General features: G+C 44.0%; 1 protein-coding gene across 2 annotated transcripts in view; it reads right to left on the bottom strand.

Annotated features, from left to right (window-relative positions):
• The window catches only part of sytl5 (synaptotagmin-like 5), a 119,893-nt gene that overhangs the window by 33,530 nt on the left and 64,120 nt on the right, over positions 1-22,243 (bottom strand). For both annotated transcript variants that reach the window (XM_055877751.1, XM_055877750.1), the window contains exon 7: positions 13,829-13,967. In XM_055877751.1, the coding sequence (XP_055733726.1) occupies positions 13,829-13,967 (139 nt within the window). The remainder of the gene's footprint in view (positions 1-13,828; positions 13,968-22,243) is intronic.

The raw sequence follows: 22,243 nt of genomic DNA, 5'->3' as shown, positions 1-22,243 counted from the left end.
TCTAATAGAACAGTTCCTAACCCACGCACCTAGTCTAATAGAACACTTCCTAACCCACACACTCAGTCTAATAGAACACTTCCTAACACACACACCCAGTCTAATAGAACACTTCCTAACCCACGCACCCAGTCTAATAGAACACTTCCTAACCCACGCAACCAGTCTAATAGAACACTTCCTAACCCATGCACCCAGTCTAATAGAACATTTCCAAACCCACACACCCAGTCTAATAGAACACTTCCTAACCCACACACTCAGTCTAATAGAACACTTCCTAACACACACACCCAGTCTAACAGAACACTTCCTAATCCACGCACCCAGTCTAATAGAACACTTCCTAACACGTGCTCACACGCACCCAGTCTAATAGAACACTTCCTAACCCACGCACCCAGTCTAATAGAACACTTCCTAACACATGCTCCCATGCACCCAGTCAAATAGAACATTTCCAAACCCACACAACCAGTCAAATAGAACACTTCCTAACACATGCTCCCATGCACCCAGTCAAATAGAACATTTCCAAACCCACACACCCAGTCTAATAGAACACTTCCTAACACATGCTCCCACACACTCAGTCTAATAGAACACTTCCTAACACATGCTCCCATGCAACCAGTCTAATAGAACAGTTCCTAACCCACGCACCCAGTCTAATAGAACACTTCCTAACCCACGCACCTAGTCTAATAGAACACTTCCTAACCCACACACTAAGTCTAATAGAACACTTCCTAACACACACACCCAGTCTAATAGAACACTTCCTAACCCACGCACCCAGTCTAATAGAACACTTCCTAACACACGCAACCAGTCTAATAGAACACTTCCTAACCCATGCACCCAGTCTAATATAACATTTCCAAACCCACACACCCAGTCTAATAGAACACTTCCTAACCCACACACTCAGTCTAATAGAACACTTCCTAACACACACACCCAGTCTAATAGAACACTTCCTAATCCACGCACCCAGTCTAATAGAACACTTCCTAACCCACACACCAAGTCTAATAGAACACTTCCTAACACATGCTCCCAGTCTAATAGAACACTTCCTAATCCACGCACCCAGTCTAATAGAACACTTCCTAACACATGCTCCCACGCACCCAGTCTAATAGAACACTTCCTAAAACATGCTCCCACGCACCGAGTCTAATAGAACACTTCCTAACCCACGCACCCAGTCTAATAGAACACTTCCTAACCCACACACCCAGTCTAATAGAACACTTCCTAACCCACGCACCCAGTCTAATAGAACACTTCCTAACCCACGCACTGAGTGTAATAGAACACTTCCTAACCCACGCACTGAGTCTAATAGAACACTTCCTAACCCACGCACTGAGTCTAAAAGAACACTTCCTAACCCACGCACTCAGTCTAATAGAACACTTCCTAACCCACGCACCCAGTCTAATAGAACACTTCCTAACACATGCTCCCATGCACCCAGTCAAATAGAACATTTCCAAACCCACACAACCAGTCAAATAGAACACTTCCTAACACATGCTCCCATGCAACCAGTCTAATAGAACAGTTCCTAACCCACGCACCTAGTCTAATAGAACACTTCCTAACCCACACACTCAGTCTAATAGAACACTTCCTAACACACACACCCAGTCTAATAGAACACTTCCTAACCCACGCACCCAGTCTAATAGAACACTTCCTAACCCACGCAACCAGTCTAATAGAACACTTCCTAACCCATGCACCCAGTCTAATAGAACATTTCCAAACCCACACACCCAGTCTAATAGAACACTTCCTAACCCACACACTCAGTCTAATAGAACACTTCCTAACACACACACCCAGTCTAACAGAACACTTCCTAATCCACGCACCCAGTCTAATAGAACACTTCCTAACACGTGCTCCCACGCACCCAGTCTAATAGAACACTTCCTAACCCACACACCAAGTCTAATAGAACACTTCCTAACACATGCTCCCACACACCCAGTCTAAAAGAACATTTCCAAACCCACAAACCCAGTCTAATAGAACACTTCCTAACCCACACACCCAGTCTAATAGAACACTTCCTAACACATGCTCCCACGCACCCAGTCTAATAGAACACTTCCTAAAACATGCTCCCACGCACCGAGTCTAATAGAACACTTCCTAACCCACGCACTGAGTCTAATAGAACACTTCCTAACCCACGCACCCAGTCTAATAGAACACTTCCTAACCCACGCACCCAGTCTAATAGAACACTTCCTAACCCACGCACCCAGTCTAATAGAACACTTCCTAACCCACGCACTGAGTCTAATAGAACACTTCCTAACCCACGCACCCAGTCTAATAGAACACTTCCTAACCCAAGCACCCAGTCTAATAGAACACTTCCTAACACATGCTCCCATGCAACCAGTCAAATAGAACATTTCCAATCCCACACTACCAGTCTAATAGAACACTTCCTAACCCACACACTGAGTCTAATAGAACACTTCCTAACACACACACCCAGTCTAATAGAACACTTCCTAACACATGCTCCAAAGCACCCAGTCTAATAGAACACTTCCTAACCCACACACCCAGTCTAATAGAACACTTCCTAACCCACGCACCCAGTCTAATAGAACATTTCCAAACCCACACACCCAGTCTAATAGAACACTTCCTAACCCACACACTCAGTCTAATAGAACACTTCCTAACACATGCTCCCATGCAACCAGTCAAATAGAACATTTCCAATCCCACACACCCAGTCTAATAGAACACTTCCTAACCCACACACTGAGTCTAATAGAACACTTCCTAACACACACACCCAGTCTAATAGAACACTTCCTAACACATGCTCCCACGCACCCAGTCTAATAGAACACTTCCTAACCCACGCACCCAGTCTAATAGAACACTTCCTAACCCACGCACCCAGTCTAATAGAACACTTCCTAACACATGCTCCCAGTCTAATAGAACACTTCCTAACCCACACACCCAGTCTAATAGAACACTTCCTAACCCACACACCCATTCTAATAGAACACTTCCTAACCCACGCACCCAGTCTAATAGAACACTTCCTAACCCACACACCCAGTCTAATAGAACACTTCCTAACCCACGCACCCAGTCTAATAGAACACTTCCTAACCCACGCTCCCAGTCTAATAGAACACTTCCTAACCCATGCACCCAGTCTAATAGAACACTTCCTAACCCACGCACCCAGTCTAATAGAACACTTCCTAACCCACGCACCCAGTCTAATAGAACACTTCCTAACACATGCTCCCATGCACCCAGTCAAATAGAACATTTCCAAACCCACACACCCAGTCTAACAGAACACTTCCTAACCCACGCACCCAGTCTAATAGAACACTTCCTAACCCACACACCCAGTCTAATAGAACACTTCCTAACCCACGCACCCAGTCTAATAGAACACTTCCTAACACATGCTCCCATGCACCCAGTCAAATAGAACATTTCCAAACCCACACAACCAGTCAAATAGAACACTTCCTAACACATGCTTCCATGCACCCAGTCAAATAGAACATTTCCAAACCCACACACCCAGTCTAATAGAACACTTCCTAACACATGCTCCCACACACTCAGTCTAATAGAACACTTCCTAACACATGCTCCCATGCAACCAGTCTAATAGAACAGTTCCTAACCCACGCACCCAGTCTAATAGAACACTTCCTAACCCACGCACCTAGTCTAATAGAACACTTCCTAACCCACACACTAAGTCTAATAGAACACTTCCTAACACACACACCCAGTCTAATAGAACACTTCCTAACCCACGCACCCAGTCTAATAGAACACTTCCTAACACACGCAACCAGTCTAATAGAACACTTCCTAACCCATGCACCCAGTCTAATAGAACATTTCCAAACCCACACACCCAGTCTAATAGAACAATTCCTAACACATGCTCCCAGTCTAATAGAACACTTCCTAATCCACGCACCCAGTCTAATAGAACACTTCCTAACACTTGCTCCCACGCACCCAGTCTAATAGAACACTTCCTAAAACATAATCCCACGCACCGAGTCTAATAGAACACTTCCTAACCCACGCACCCAGTCTAATAGAACACTTCCTAACCCACGCACCCAGTCTAATAGAACACTTCCTAACCCACGCACCCAGTCTAATAGAACACTTCCTAACCCACGCACTGAGTCTAATAGAACACTTCCTAACCCACGCACTGAGTCTAATAGAACACTTCCTAACCCACGCACTGAGTCTAAAAGAACACTTCCTAACCCACGCACTCAGTCTAATAGAACACTTCCTAACCCACGCACCCAGTCTAATAGAACACTTCCTAACACATGCTCCCATGCACCCAGTCAAATAGAACATTTCCAAACCCACACAACCTATCAAATAGAACACTTCCTATCACATACTCCCATGCAACCAGTCTAATAGAACAGTTCCTAACCCACGCACCTAGTCTAATAGAACACTTCCTAACCCACACACTCAGTCTAATAGAACACTTCCTAACACACACACCCAGTCTAATAGAACACTTCCTAACCCACGCACCCAGTCTAATAGAACACTTCCTAACCCACGCAACCAGTCTAATAGAACACTTCCTAACCCATGCACCCAGTCTAATAGAACATTTCCAAACCCACACACCCAGTCTAATAGAACACTTCCTAACCCACACACTCAGTCTAATAGAACACTTCCTAACACACACACCCAGTCTAACAGAACACTTCCTAATCCACACAACCAGTCTAATAGAACACTTCCTAACACGTGCTCCCACGCACCCAGTCTAATAGAACACTTCCTAACCCACACACCAAGTCTAATAGAACACTTCCTAACACATGCTCCCACACACCCAGTCTAAAAGAACATTTCCAAACCCACAAACCCAGTCTAATAGAACACTTCCTAACCCACACACCCAGTCTAATAGAACACTTCCTAACACATGCTCCCACGCACCCAGTCTAATAGAACACTTCCTAAAACATGCTCCCACGCACCGAGTCTAATAGAACACTTCCTAACCCACGCACTGAGTCTAATAGAACACTTCCTAACCCACGCACCCAGTCTAATAGAACACTTCCTAACCCACGCACCCAGTCTAATAGAACACTTCCTAACCCACGCACCCAGTCTAATAGAACACTTCCTAACCCACGCACTGAGTCTAATAGAACACTTCCTAACCCACGCACTGAGTCTAAAAGAACACTTCCTAACCCAAGCACCCAGTCTAATAGAACACTTCCTAACACATGCTCCCATGCAACCAGTCAAATAGAACATTTCCAATCCCACACTACCAGTCTAATAGAACACTTCCTAACCCACACACCCAGTCTAATAGAACACTTCCTAACCCACACACTCAGTCTAATAGAACACTTCCTAACACATGCTCCCATGCAACCAGTCAAATAGAACATTTCCAATCCCACACACCCAGTCTAATAGAACACTTCCTAACCCACACACTGAGTCTAATAGAACACTTCCTAACACATGCTCCAAAGCACCCAGTCTAATAGAACACTTCCTAACCCACACACTCAGTCTAATAGAACACTTCCTAACACACACACCCAGTCTAATAGAACACTTCCTAACCCACGCACCCAGTCTAATAGAACACTTCCTAACCCACGCACCAAGTCTAATAGAACACTTCCTAACCCACGCACCCAGTCTAATAGAACACTTCCTAACACATGCTCCCATGCACCCAGTCAAATAGAACATTTCCAAACCCACACAACCAGTCTAATAGAACACTTCCTAACACATGCTCCCATGCACCCAGTCAAATAGAACATTTCCAAACCCACACACCCAGTCTAATAGAACACTTCCTAACACATGCTCCCACACACTCAGTCTAATAGAACACTTCCTAACACATGCTCCCATGCAACCAGTCTAATAGAACAGTTCCTAACCCACGCACCCAGTCTAATAGAACACTTCCTAACCCACGCACCTAGTCTAATAGAACACTTCCTAACCCACACACTAAGTCTAATAGAACACTTCCTAACACACACACCCAGTCTAATAGAACACTTCCTAACCCACGCACCCAGTCTAATAGAACACTTCCTAACACACGCAACCAGTCTAATAGAACACTTCCTAACCCATGCACCCAGTCTAATATAACATTTCCAAACCCACACACCCAGTCTAATAGAACACTTCCTAACCCACACACTCAGTCTAATAGAACACTTCCTAACACACACACCCAGTCTAATAGAACACTTCCTAATCCACGCACCCAGTCTAATAGAACACTTCCTAACCCACACACCAAGTCTAATAGAACACTTCCTAACACATGCTCCCAGTCTAATAGAACACTTCCTAATCCACGCACCCAGTCTAATAGAACACTTCCTAACACATGCTCCCACGCACCCAGTCTAATAGAACACTTCCTAAAACATGCTCCCACGCACCGAGTCTAATAGAACACTTCCTAACCCACGCACCCAGTCTAATAGAACACTTCCTAACCCACACACCCAGTCTAATAGAACACTTCCTAACCCACGCACCCAGTCTAATAGAACACTTCCTAACCCACGCACTGAGTCTAATAGAACACTTCCTAACCCACGCACTGAGTCTAATAGAACACTTCCTAACCCACGCACTGAGTCTAAAAGAACACTTCCTAACCCACGCACTCAGTCTAATAGAACACTTCCTAACCCACGCACCCAGTCTAATAGAACACTTCCTAACCCACGCACCCAGTCTAATAGAACACTTCCTAACACATGCTCCCATGCACCCAGTCAAATAGAACATTTCCAAACCCACACAACCAGTCAAATAGAACACTTCCTAACACATGCTCCCATGCAACCAGTCTAATAGAACAGTTCCTAACCCACGCACCTAGTCTAATAGAACACTTCCTAACCCACACACTCAGTCTAATAGAACACTTCCTAACACACACACCCAGTCTAATAGAACACTTCCTAACCCACGCACCCAGTCTAATAGAACACTTCCTAACCCACGCAACCAGTCTAATAGAACACTTCCTAACCCATGCACCCAGTCTAATAGAACATTTCCAAACCCACACACCCAGTCTAATAGAACACTTCCTAACCCACACACTCAGTCTAATAGAACACTTCCTAACACACACACCCAGTCTAACAGAACACTTCCTAATCCACGCACCCAGTCTAATAGAACACTTCCTAACACGTGCTCCCACGCACCCAGTCTAATAGAACACTTCCTAACCCACACACCAAGTCTAATAGAACACTTCCTAACACATGCTCCCACACACCCAGTCTAAAAGAACATTTCCAAACCCACAAACCCAGTCTAATAGAACACTTCCTAACCCACACACCCAGTCTAATAGAACACTTCCTAACACATGCTCCCACGCACCCAGTCTAATAGAACACTTCCTAAAACATGCTCCCACGCACCGAGTCTAATAGAACACTTCCTAACCCACACACCAAGTCTAATAGAACACTTCCTAACACATGCTCCCAGTCTAATAGAACACTTCCTAATCCACGCACCCAGTCTAATAGAACACTTCCTAACACATGCTCCCACGCACCCAGTCTAATAGAACACTTCCTAAAACATGCTCCCACGCACCGAGTCTAATAGAACACTTCCTAACCCACGCACCCAGTCTAATAGAACACTTCCTAACCCACACACCCAGTCTAATAGAACACTTCCTAACCCACGCACCCAGTCTAATAGAACACTTCCTAACCCACGCACTGAGTCTAATAGAACACTTCCTAACCCACGCACTGAGTCTAATAGAACACTTCCTAACCCACGCACTGAGTCTAAAAGAACACTTCCTAACCCACGCACTCAGTCTAATAGAACACTTCCTAACCCACGCACCCAGTCTAATAGAACACTTCCTAACCCACGCACCCAGTCTAATAGAACACTTCCTAACACATGCTCCCATGCACCCAGTCAAATAGAACATTTCCAAACCCACACAACCAGTCAAATAGAACACTTCCTAACACATGCTCCCATGCAACCAGTCTAATAGAACAGTTCCTAACCCACGCACCTAGTCTAATAGAACACTTCCTAACCCACACACTCAGTCTAATAGAACACTTCCTAACACACACACCCAGTCTAATAGAACACTTCCTAACCCACGCACCCAGTCTAATAGAACACTTCCTAACCCACGCAACCAGTCTAATAGAACACTTCCTAACCCATGCACCCAGTCTAATAGAACATTTCCAAACCCACACACCCAGTCTAATAGAACACTTCCTAACCCACACACTCAGTCTAATAGAACACTTCCTAACACACACACCCAGTCTAACAGAACACTTCCTAATCCACGCACCCAGTCTAATAGAACACTTCCTAACACGTGCTCCCACGCACCCAGTCTAATAGAACACTTCCTAACCCACACACAAAGTCTAATAGAACACTTCCTAACACATGCTCCCACACACCCAGTCTAAAAGAACATTTCCAAACCCACAAACCCAGTCTAATAGAACACTTCCTAACCCACACACCCAGTCTAATAGAACACTTCCTAACACATGCTCCCACGCACCCAGTCTAATAGAACACTTCCTAAAACATGCTCCCACGCACCGAGTCTAATAGAACACTTCCTAACCCACGCACTGAGTCTAATAGAACACTTCCTAACCCACGCACCCAGTCTAATAGAACACTTCCTAACCCACGCACCCAGTCTAATAGAACACTTCCTAACCCACGCACCAAGTCTAATAGAACACTTCCTAACCCACGCACTGAGTCTAATAGAACACTTCCTAACCCACGCACCCAGTCTAATAGAACACTTCCTAACCCAAGCACCCAGTCTAATAGAACACTTCCTAACACATGCTCCCATGCAACCAGTCAAATAGAACATTTCCAATCCCACACTACCAGTCTAATAGAACACTTCCTAACCCACACACTGAGTCTAATAGAACACTTCCTAACACACACACCCAGTCTAATAGAACACTTCCTAACACATGCTCCAAAGCACCCAGTCTAATAGAACACTTCCTAACCCACACACCCAGTCTAATAGAACACTTCCTAACCCACGCACCCAGTCTAATAGAACATTTCCAAACCCACACACCCAGTCTAATAGAACACTTCCTAACCCACACACTCAGTCTAATAGAACACTTCCTAACACATGCTCCCATGCAACCAGTCAAATAGAACATTTCCAATCCCACACACCCAGTCTAATAGAACACTTCCTAACCCACACACTGAGTCTAATAGAACACTTCCTAACACACACACCCAGTCTAATAGAACACTTCCTAACACATGCTCCAAAGCACCCAGTCTAATAGAACACTTCCTAACCCACACACTCAGTCTAATAGAACACTTCCTAACACACACACCCAGTCTAATAGAACACTTCCTAACCCACGCACCCAGTCTAATAGAACATTTCCAAACCCACACACCCAGTCTAATCGAACACTTCCTAACCCACACACTCAGTCTAATAGAACACTTCCTAACACACACACCCAGTCTAATAGAACAGTTCCTAACCCACGCACCTAGTCTAATAGAACACTTCCTAACCCACACACTCAGTCTAATAGAACACTTCCTAACACACACACCCAGTCTAATAGAACACTTCCTAACACACGCACCCAGTCTAATAGAACACTTCCTAACCCACGCAACCAGTCTAATAGAACACTTCCTAACCCATGCACCCAGTCTAATAGAACATTTCCAAACCCAAACACCCAGTCTAATAGAACACTTCCTAACCCACGCACCCAGTCTAATAGAACACTTCCTAACCCACGCACTGAGTCTAATAGAACACTTCCTAACCCACGCACCCAGTCTAATAGAACACTTCCTAACACATGCTCCGATGCAACCAGTTAATAGAACATTTCCAATCCCACACACCCTGTCTAATAGAACACTTCCTAACCCACACACTCAGTCTAATAGAACACTTCCTAACCCATGCACCCAGTCTAATAGAACATTTCCAAACCCAAACACCCAGTCTAATAGAACACTTCCTAACCCACGCACCCAGTCTAATAGAACACTTCCTAACCCACGCACTGAGTCTAATAGAACACTTCCTAACCCACGCACCCAGTCTAATAGAACACTTCCTAACACATGCTCCGATGCAACCAGTTAATAGAACATTTCCAATCCCACACACCCAGTCTAATAGAACACTTTCTAACCAACACACTGAGTCTAATAGAACACTTCCTAACACACACACCCAGTCTAATAGAACACTTCCTAACCCACGCACTCAGTCTAATAGAACACTTCCTAACACATGCTCCCACGCACCCAGTCTAATAGAACACTTCCTAACCCACGTACCCAGTCTAATAGAACACTTCCTAACCCACGCACTGAGTCTAATAGAACACTTCCTAACCCACGCACTGAGTCTAATAGAACACTTCCTAACCCACGCACCCAGTCTAATAGAACACTTCCTAACCCACGCACCCAGTCTAATAGAACACTTCCTAACCCACGCACCCAGTCTAATAGAACACTTCCTAACCCACACACTCAGTCTAATAGAACACTTCCTAACACATGCTCCCATGCAACCAGTCAAATAGAACATTTCCAATCCCACACACCCAGTCTAATAGAATACTTCCTAACCCACACACTGAGTCTAATAGAACACTTCCTAACACACACACCCAGTCTAATAGAACACTTCCTAACACATGCTCCAAAGCACCCAGTCTAATAGAACACTTCCTAACCCACACACCCAGTCTAATAGAACACTTCCTAACCCACGCACCCAGTCTAATAGAACATTTCCAAACCCACACACCCAGTCTAATAGAACACTTCCTAACCCACACACTCAGTCTAATAGAACACTTCCTAACACACACACCCAGTCTAATAGAACACTTCCTAACCCACGCACCCAGTCTAATAGAACATTTCCAAACCCACACACCCAGTCTAATAGAACATTTCCAAACCCACACACCCAGTCTAATAGAACACTTCCTAACCCACACACTCAGTCTAATAGAACACTTCCTAACACACACACCCAGTCTAATAGAACAGTTCCTAACCCACGCACCTAGTCTAATAGAACACTTCCTAACCCACACACTCAGTCTAATAGAACACTTCCTAACACACACACCCAGTCTAATAGAACACTTCCTAACACACACACCCAGTCTAATAGAACACTTCCTAACACACGCACCCAGTCTAATAGAACACGTCCTAACCCACGCAACCAGTCTAATAGAACACTTCCTAACCCATGCACCCAGTCTAATAGAACATTTCCAAACCCAAACACCCAGTCTAATAGAACACTTCCTAACCCACGCACCCAGTCTAATAGAACACTTCCTAACCCACACACTGAGTCTAATAGAACACTTCCTAACACACACACCCAGTCTAATAGAACACTTCCTAACCCACGCACTCAGTCTAATAGAACACTTCCTAACACATGCTCCCACGCACCCAGTCTAATAGAACACTTCCTAACCCAAGCACTGAGTCTAATAGAACACTTCCTAACCCACGTACACAGTCTAATAGAACACTTCCTAACCCAAGCACTGAGTCTAATAGAACACTTCCTAACCCACGCACTGAGTCTAATAGAACACTTCCTAACCCACGCACCCAGTCTAATAGAACACTTCCTAACCCACGCACCCAGTCTAATAGAACACTTCCTAACCCACGCACCCAGTCTAATAGAACACTTCCTAACCCACGCACTGAGTCTAATAGAACACTTCCTAACCCACGCACTGAGTCTAATAGAACACTTCCTAACCCACGCACTGAGTCTAAAATAACACTTCCTAACCCACGCACTCAGTCTAATAGAACACTTCCTAACCCACGCACCCAGTCTAATAGAACACTTCCTAACACATGCTCCCATGCAACCAGTCAAATAGAACATTTCCAATCCCACACACCCAGTCTAATAGAACACTTCCTAACCCACACACTGAGTCTAATAGAACACTTCCTAACACACACACCCAGTCTAATAGAACACTTCCTAACCCACGCACTCAGTCTAATAGAGCACTTCCTAACACATTCCCCCATGCACCCAGTCTAATAGAACACTTCGTAACCCACATACCCAGTCTAATAGAACACTTCCTAACCCACACACCCAGTCTAATAGAACACTTCCTATCACACACACCCAGTCTAATAGAACACTTCCTAACACATGCTCCCATGCACCCAGTCAAATAGAACATTTCCAAACCCACACACCCAGTCTAACAGAACACTTCCTAACCCACGCACCCAGTCTAATAGAACATTTCCAAACCCACACACCCAGTCTAACAGAACACTTCCTAACCCACGCACCCAGTCAAATAGAACACTTCCTAACACACACACCCAGTCTAATAGAACACTTCCTAACACATGCTCCCATGCACCCAGTCAAATAGAACATTTCCAAACCCACACACCCAGTCAAATAGAACACTTCCTAACACATGCTCCCATGCACCCAGTCAAATAGAACATTTCCAAACCCACACACCCAGTCTAATAGAACACTTCCTAACACATGCTCCCACACACTCAGTCTAATAGAACACTTCCTAACACATGCTCACACACACCCAGTCTAATAGAACACTTCCTAACCCACACACTGAGTCTAATAGAACACTTCCTAACCCACGCACCCAGTCTAATAGAACACTTCCTAACACACGCACCCAGTCTAATAGAACACTTCCTAACCCACGCACCCAGTCTAATAGAACACTTCCTAACCCACACACCCAGTCTAATAGAACACTTCCTAACACACACACCCAGTCTAATAGAACACTTCCTAACACATGCTCCCATGCACCCAGTCAAATAGAACATTTCCAAACCCACACACTCAGTCTAATAGAACACTTCCTAACCCACACACCCAGTCTAATACACACTTCCTAACCCACGCACCTAGTCTAATAGAACACTTCCTAACCCACACACTCAGTCTAATAGAACACTTCTTAACCCACACACCAAGTCTAATAGAACACTTCCTAACCCACACACTCAGTCTAATAGAACACTTCTTAACCCACACACTCAGTCTAATAGAACACTTCCTAATACATGCTCCCATGCACCCAGTCTAATAGAACACTTCCTAACACACACACCCAGTCTAATAGAACACTTCCTAACACATGCTCCCATGCACCCAGTCTAATAGAACACTTCCTAACACATGCACCCAGTCTAATAGAACACTTCCTAACACATGCTCCCATGCACCCAGTCTAATAGAACACTTCCTAACACATGCTCCCAGTCTAAGAGAACACTTCCTATAGTTCTGAAACACCACCCTAAAATCTATTTTATTAAATGCTGAATCTTCTTCCCTGTCAGATTCAAACTAAGTAAACAAGTAACGTTGTCTGGGCTCTGTGAAACAGAGAGGATCCTGTCTCTATAAGTGTTCAGATACACACATGTTGGAGGTGTGAAACAGAGAGGATCCTGTCTCTATAAGTGTTCAGATACACACATGTTGGAGGTGTGAAACAGAGAGGATCCTGTCTCTATAAGTGTTCAGATACACACATGTTGGAGGTGTGAAACAGAGAGGATCCTGTCTCTATAAGTGTTCAGATACACACATGTTGGAGGTGTAAAGAGTGTGTTATCATGACGATACCTGATGACACAGAGGCCCTGGAGACAGCAATGGTGGGTGGGGCGGTATCAGACCCTGTCCGGCCATGCCCGGTGTCGGACATCTTGTCAAACACGCTGTCGCTGGAGTGGAAACTAGCCACGCTCTCCGCTCCGTCCGGCTACACACACACACACACAAACACACACACACGTGTTAATGAGGTTTGTGTGCTATGAGGTGTGTGTGTTTATGCATGCAATGTGTGTGTGTGTGTGTGTGTGTGTGTGTGTGTCTGTCTGTCTGTCTGTCTGTCTGTCTGTCTGTCTGTCTGTCTGTGTCTGTCTGTCTGTCTGTCTGTCTGTCTGTCTGTCTGTCTGTGTCTCTGTCTCTGTCTGTTTTTATTTGCATTTATTATGGATCCCCATTCAGCTACTCTTCCTGGTGTCTATCAACATGAAGGTAGTTTATACAACTTTAAAAACATTACAATACATTCACAGATTTCACAACACACTGTGTGCCCTCAGGCCCCTACTCCACCACTACCACATAGTACAACATCCATGTGTACGTGTGTGTACAGTGCGTATGTTATCGTGTGTGTGTATGTATGTGTCTGTGCCTATGTTTGTGTTGCTTCACAGTCCCCGCTGTTCCATAACGTATATTTTATCTGTTTTTTTATCCAATTTTACTGCTTGCATCAGTTACTTGATGTGGAATAGAGTTCCATGTTGTCATGGCTCTATGTAGTACTCTGCGCCTCCCATAGTCTGTTCTGGACTTCGGGACTTGTGGCATGTCTTGTGGGGTATGCATGGGTGTCCGAGCTGTGCGCCAGTAGTTCAAACAGACATCACGGTGCATTCAACATTTCAATACCTCTCATAAATACAAGTAGTTATGAAGTCAATCTCTCCTTCACTTTGAGCCAGGAGAGATTGACATGCATATCATTAATATTAGCTCTCTGTGAACATCCCAGGGCCAGCTGTGCTGCCCTCTTCTGAGACAATTGCAATTGGCCCTTTTTGTGGCACCTGACCACACGACGGAATTGTAGTCCAGGTGCAACAAAACTAGGGCCTGTAGGACCTGCCTTGTTGATAGTGCTGTTAAGAAGGTAAGGCAGCACTTTATTATGGACAGTGCTCCCCATCTTAGCTACTGTTGTATCAATATGTTTTGACCATGACAGTTTACAATCCAGGTTTACTCCAAGCAGACTAGTCACCTCAACTTTCCCAATTTCCACATTATTTATTACAAGATTTCTTTGAGGTTTAGGGTTAGTGAATGATTTGTCCACATACAATGCTTTTAGTTTTAGAAATATTTAGGACTAACTTATTCCTTGCCACCCACTCTGAAACTAACTGCAGCTCTTTGTTAAGTGTTGCAGTCATTTCAGTTGCTGTAGTAGCTGACATTTATAGTGTGGAGTCATCCGTATACATAGACACATTGGCTTTACTCAAAGCCAGTGGCATGTCATTAGTAAAGATTTTAAAAAGTAAGGGGCCTAGACAGCTGCCCTGGGGAATTCCTGATTCTACCTGGATTATGTTGGAGAAGCTTCCATTAAAGAACACCCTCTGTGTTATGTTAGACAGGTACCTCTTTATCAACAATATAGCAGGGGATGTAAAGCCATAACACATACGTTTTTCCAGCAGCAGATTATGATCGATAATGTCAAAAGCCACATTGAAGTCGAACAAAACAGTCCCCACAATCTTTCCATCATCAATTTCTCTCAGCCAATCATCAGTAATTTGTGTAAGTGCTGTGCTTGTTGAATGTCCTTCCCTATAAGCATGCTGAAAGTTTGTTGTCAATTTGTTTACTGTACAATATAATTGTATCTGGTCAAACACAATTTCTTCCAAAAGTTTACTAAGGGTTGGTAACAGGCGGATTGGTCGGCTATTTGAGACAGTAAAGGGGGCTTTACTATTCTTAGGTAGCGGAATTACTTTACCTCCACGCCTGGGGGCACCCACTTTCTAGTAGGCTTAAATTGAAAATATGGCAAATAGGAGTGGCAATATTGTCTGCTATTATCTCAGTAACTTTCCATCCAAGTTGTTAGACCCCGGTGGCTTGTCATTGTTGATAGACAATCATTTGTTCACCTCTTTACACTCAATTTACAGAATTACAATGGTTGTCTTTCATAATTGAGTCAGATATACTTGGATGTCAGCGTTTGTTGTTGGCATGTCATGCCTAAGTTTGCTAATCTTGTCAATTAAAAAATAATTAACCTGTTTGGCGTGCAAGCCCGACGTCGGTACATTTATGACAACAGCCACTTCAAGTGCAGGGCGCGAAATTCTAAATATATATTTTTTAAATATTTAACTTTCACACATTAACAAGTCCAATACAGCATATGAAAGGTACACATCTCGTGAATCCAGCCAACATGTCCGATTTTTAAAATGTTTTACAGGGAAGACAAAATATGTAAATCTATTAGCTAACCACGTTAGCAAAAGACTCCACTTTTATTACTCCATCAGTTTTTGACTCCATCAGTAGCTAACACAAATTCGGCCAAATAAAGATATAAATAGCCACTAACCAAGAAACAACCTCATCAGATGACAGTCTGATAACATATTTATTGTATAGCATATGTTTTTTTCGAAAAATGTGCATATTTCAGGTATAAATCATAGTTTACATTGCAGCTACAGTCAGAAATTGCACCGAAAGCAGACAGAAAAATTACAGACACCAACGCCAAATAACTAAATATTCATCATAAAACATTTCTGAAAAATACATTTTATTTATTTATTTATTTACCGTTATTTTACCAGGTAAGTTGACTGAGAACACGTTCTCATTTGCAGCAACGACCTGGGGAATAGTTACAGGGGAGAGGAGGGGGATGAATGAGCCAATTGTAAACTGGGGATTATTAGGTGACCATGATGGTTTGAGGGCCAGATTGGGATTTGAGGGCCAGATAGTGTACAGCAATTGAAAGACAGGCATCTTGTGATTCCAGACAATATTTCCGATTTATCAAGTGTTTTACAGCGAAAACACAATATAGCGTTATATTAGCGTAGCCACAATAGCCAGAAACACTTGGGCGCCGACGACCAGTTCACATGCACGACAGATATTAGAAATAGCATCATAAAATGTTTCTTACTTTTGGTGATCTTCCGTCAGAATGTTGGACAAGGTGTCCTTTGTCCAGAACAGTCGTTGTTTGGATCTGGAACGACAAATTTCCCTCTTGATTTAGCATGGGCACTTGCCAAGTGGCACGGATCTCTCCAACGTAAACAAAGTCAGAGAACGGAACACGGCAAAACTCCCGAAAAAATGTCAATAATCTGATTCAACTATATTGAAAAAACATACTTTACGATGATATGGTCACATGTATCAAATAAAATCTAAACCGGAGATGTTAGTCGTCCATAACGACAGCTAAACAGAAGGCAAATCCATGTCCTCTTTCGCGCGCTCCAGAAACAGGAAATGGACGGTCACGTCATACAAAGAGCTTTAATTCCACCTCAGACCAAGATAGACACGAAATTTCTTCTCTCACCGCCTCTTGACAACCAGGGGAAGGTGTATGAAGTGTACGTAGACTCTTACGTTCATTGCCCATGTATAGGCGTGAAGTTGAACAGAGCATCGATTTCTGACATTCCACTTCCTGGTCAGGAAATGTGCTGCAGGAGTTCTGTTTCACTCAGAGAAATAATTCAAACGGTTTTAGAAACTAGAGAGTGTTTTCTATCCAATAGTAATCATAATATGCATATTGTACGAGCAAGAATTGAGTACGAGGCTGTTTGAAATGGGCAAGATTTAACTGGCTACTCAATACTGCCCCTTGCAGCCATAAGAAGTTAAAGTAGTTGGCAATAGCAGTCGGTTTTGTGATGAATGAGCCATCTGAATCAATGAATGATGGAGCTCAGTTTGCCTTATTTCCTAAAATGTCATTTAAGGTGCTCCAAAGACTTTTACTATAATTCTTTATGTAATTTATTTTGTTTCATAGTGTAGTTTCTTCTTCTTTTTATTCAGTGTAGTCACATGATTTCTCAATTTGAAATACGTTTGCGAATCGGTTGTGCAGCCAGACTTATTTGCCATTCCTTTTGCCTCATACCTCTCAACCATGCAATTTTTCAATTCCTCATCAATTGATGGGGATTTAACAGTTTTTACAATCAGTTTCTTAATAGGTGCATGCTTATTAGTAAATGGAATTAGCAATTTCATAAATGTGTCAAGTGCAGCGTCTGTTTGCTCCTCATTACACAATACGGACCAACAAATATTATTTACAACAACATATGAATCACTACAAAACTTATTGTATGACCTCTCATACATTATATTAGGCCCAGCCCTTGGAACTTTGGTTTTCCTAGACATGGCTACTATATTGTGATCACTACATCCTATGGATCTGGATTCTGCTTTTCAGCACCTTTCTGCAGCATTAGTAAAGATGTGATCAATACATGTTGATGATTTCATTCATGTGCTGTTTGTAACTACCCTGGTAGGTTGAATGATAAACTGAACCAGTTTGCAGGCACTGGTTACAGTTTGAAGCTTTTTCTTCAATGCTTAGGAGTTTTTCCACATTTTGTTACATTACAGCCTTATTCTAAAATGTATTAAATAAAAAGAAACTCCTCAGCAATCTACACACAATACCCAATAATGACAAAGCGAAAACAGGTTTTTATAAAATGTTGCACATTTATTAAAAATAAAAAACAGAAATACCTTATTTACATAGCTATTCAGACCCTTTGCTATGAGACTAGATATTGAGCTCAGGTGCATCCTGTTTCCATTGAATATCCTTGAGATGTTTCGACAACTTGACTGGAGTCCACCTGTGGAAAATTCAATTGATTGGACATGATTTGAAAGACACACACCTGTCTATATAAGGTCCCACAGTTGACTGTGCATATCAAAGCAAAAACCAAGCCATGAGGTAGAAGGAATTGTCTGTAGAGCTCTGTAACAGGATTGGGTTGAGGAACAGATCTGGGGAAAGGTATCAAAATGTCTGCAGCATTGAAGGTCCCGAAGAACACAGTGACCTCCATCATCCTTAAATGGAAGAAGTTTGGAACCACCAAAACCCTTCCTAGAGCTGGCACCCGGACAAACTGAGAAATTGGGGGAGAAGGGACTTGGTCAGGGAGGTGACCAAGAACCAGATGGTCACTCTGACAGAGCTCTAGAGTTCCTCTGTGGAGATGTGAGAACCTTACAGAAGGACAACAATCTCTGCAGCACTCCACCAATCAGGCCTTTATGGTAGAGTGGCCAGATGGAAGCCACTGCTCAGTAAAAGGAACATGACAGCCCACTTGGAGTTTGCCAAAAGGCATCTAAAGACCCTCAGACCATGAGAAACAAGATTCTCTGGTCTGATGAAACCAAGATTCAACTCTTTGGCCTGAATGCCAAGCGTCACGTCTGGAGGAAACCTGGAACCATTCCTACGGTGAAGCATGGTGGTGGCAGCATCAATCTGTGGGGGTGTTTTTCAGCAGCAGGGACTAGTAGACTAGTCAGGATCGAGGCAAAGATGAACGAAGCAAAGTTTAGAGAGATCCTTGATGAAAACTAGCTCCAGAGCGCTCAGGACCTCAAACTGGGGCAAAGGTTCGCTTACCAACAGGACAATGACCCTAAGCACACTGCCAAGACAACATATGAGTGGATTCTGGACAATTCTCTGAATGTCATTGAGTGGCCCAGCCAGAGCCCAGACTTGAACTTGATCGAACATCTCTGGAGAGACCTGAAAATAGCGATGCAGCAATGTTCCCCATCCAACCTGACAGAGCTTGAGAGGATCTGCAGAGAAGAATGGGAGAAACTCCCCAAATACAGGTGTGCCAAGCTTGTAGCGTTATACCCAAGAAGACTCGAGGCTGTAATTGCTGCCAAAGGTGCTTCAACAAAGTACTGAGTAAAGGATCTGAATACTTATGTAAATGTGTTAGTTCTGTTTTTATTTTGAATAAATTAGCAAAAATTTCTAAAAACCTATTATTGCTTTGTCATTATGTGGTATTGTGTGTAGATTGATGAGGGGGGAAAACGATTTAATCCATTTCAGATTAAGGCTGTAACCTAACAAAATGTGGAAAAAGTCAAGTGGTCTGAATAGTTTACAAAGGCACTACCATTCAAAAGTTTGGGGTCACTTAGATATGTTCTTGTTTTTGAAAGAAAAGCACATTTTCTGTGTTCCAATGGGATGCTGGCCTTCTAGGCAGAGTTCCTCTGTCCAGTGTCTGTGTTCTTTTGCCCATCTTAATCTTTTCTTTTTACTGGCCAGTCTGAGACATGGCTTTTTCTTTGCAACTCTTCACTGTTGACATTGAGACTGGTGTTTTGCGGGTACTATTTAATGAAGCTGCCAGAAGAGGGCTTGTGAGGCGTCTGTTTCTAAAATTAGACACTCTAATGTACTTGTCCTCTTGCTCAGTTGTGCACCGGGGTCTTCCACTCCTCTTTCTATTCTGGTTAGAGCCAGTTTGGGAAAATAATTCTAGATCACCTGCACTCCACACACAGAGATGTGTACAAAGCTCCCCCTCGCCCTCCATTTGGTAAATCCGACCACAACTCCATCCTCCTGATTCCTGCTTACAAGCAAAAATTTAAGATAAAGCAGGAAGCACCAGTGTCTCAGTCTACAAAAAAATGGTCAGATGAAGCAGATGCTAAACTACAGGACTGTTTTGCTATCACAGAGTGGAACATGTTCCGGGATTCTTCCGATCGCATTGAGGAGTACACCACATCAGTCAATGGCTTTCTCAATAAGTGCATCGAGGACGTCGTCCCCACAGTGACTGTACGTACATACCCCAACCAGAAGCCTACAGCCAACATCCACACTGAGCTAAAGGGAAGAGCTGCCGCTTTCAAGGTGCGGGACTCTAATCCGGAAGCTTACAAGAAATCCTGCTACGCCCTGCAACGAACCATCAAACAGGCAAAGCATCAATACAGGGCTAAGATTGAATCATACTACACCGGCTCCGACGCTGGTCTTATGTGGCAGGGCTTGCAAACTATTATAGACTACAAAGGGAAGCACAGCCGCGAGCTGCCCAGTGACACGAGCCTATCAGACGAGCTAAGTCACTTCTATGCTCGCTTCGAGGCAAGCAACACTGAGGCATGCATGAGAGCATCAGCTGTTCCGGACGACTGTGTGATCACTCTCTCTGTAGCCGACGTGAGTAAGACCTTCAAACAGTTCAACATACACAAGGCTGCGGGGCCAGACGGATCACCAGGACGTGTGCTCCGAACATGTGCTGACCAACTGGCAGGTGTCTTCACTGACATTTTTAACATGTCCCTGATTGAGTCTGTAATACCAACATGTTTCAAGCAGACTACCATAGTCCCTGTGCCCAAGAACACAAAGGCAATCTGCTTAAATGACTACAGACCCATAGCACTCACGTTCGTAGCCACGAAGTGCTTTGAAAGGCTGGTAATAGCTCACATCAACACCATTATCCCAGAAACCCTAGACCCACTCCAATTTGCATACCGCCCAAACAGATCCACAGATGAAAATTTTTAGAGCCTTCCTCTGACACCGCCTGGTGTAGAGGTCTTGGATGGCAGGCAGCTTAGCCCCAGTGATGTACTGGGCCGTACACACTACCCTCTGTAGTGCCTTGCGGTTGGAGGCTGAGCAATTGCTGTACCAGGCAGTGATGCAACCGGTCAGGATGCTGTCGATGGTGCAGCTGTAGAACTCTTTGAGGATCTAGGGACCCATGCCAAATCTTTTCAGTCTCCTGAGGGAGAAAAGGTTTTGTCGTGCCCTCTTCACGACTGTCTTGGTATGTTTGGACCATAATAGTTTGTTGGTGATGTGGACACCAAGGAACTTGAAGCTCTCTACCCGCTCCACTACAGCCCTGTCAATGTTAATGGTGGCCTATTTGGCCCACCTTTTCCTGTAGTCCACGATCAACTCCTTTGTCTTGCTCACATTGAGGGAGAGGTTGTTGTCCTGACACTGCCAGTTCTCTGACCTCCTCCCTATAGACCGTCTCATCGTTGTCGGTGATCAGGCCTTCCACTGTTGTGTCGTCAGCAAACTTAATGATGGTGTTGGAGTCGTGTTTGGCCACGCAGTCGTGGGTGAACAGGGAAAACAGGAGGGGACTAAGTACACACCCCTGTGGGGCCCCAGTGTTATCGATTAGCGTGGCAGACGTGTTGTTGCCTACTCTTACCACCTGGGGGAAGCCCATCAGGAAGTCCAGGATACAGTTGCAGTGGGAGGTTTTTAGTCCCAGAGTCCTTAGCTTAGTGATGAGCTTCATGGGCACTATGGTGTTGAGCTGTAGTCAATGAACAGCATTCTCACATAGGTGTTCCTTTTGTCCAGGTGAGAAACGG

Source organism: Salvelinus fontinalis, chromosome 23 (genome assembly GCF_029448725.1).
Source record: "Salvelinus fontinalis isolate EN_2023a chromosome 23, ASM2944872v1, whole genome shotgun sequence".
Lineage (NCBI taxonomy): Eukaryota > Metazoa > Chordata > Actinopteri > Salmoniformes > Salmonidae > Salvelinus > Salvelinus fontinalis.
The sequence above is the reverse complement of the archived record's forward strand: the minus strand, read 5'-3'. Positions and strand labels throughout refer to the sequence as shown.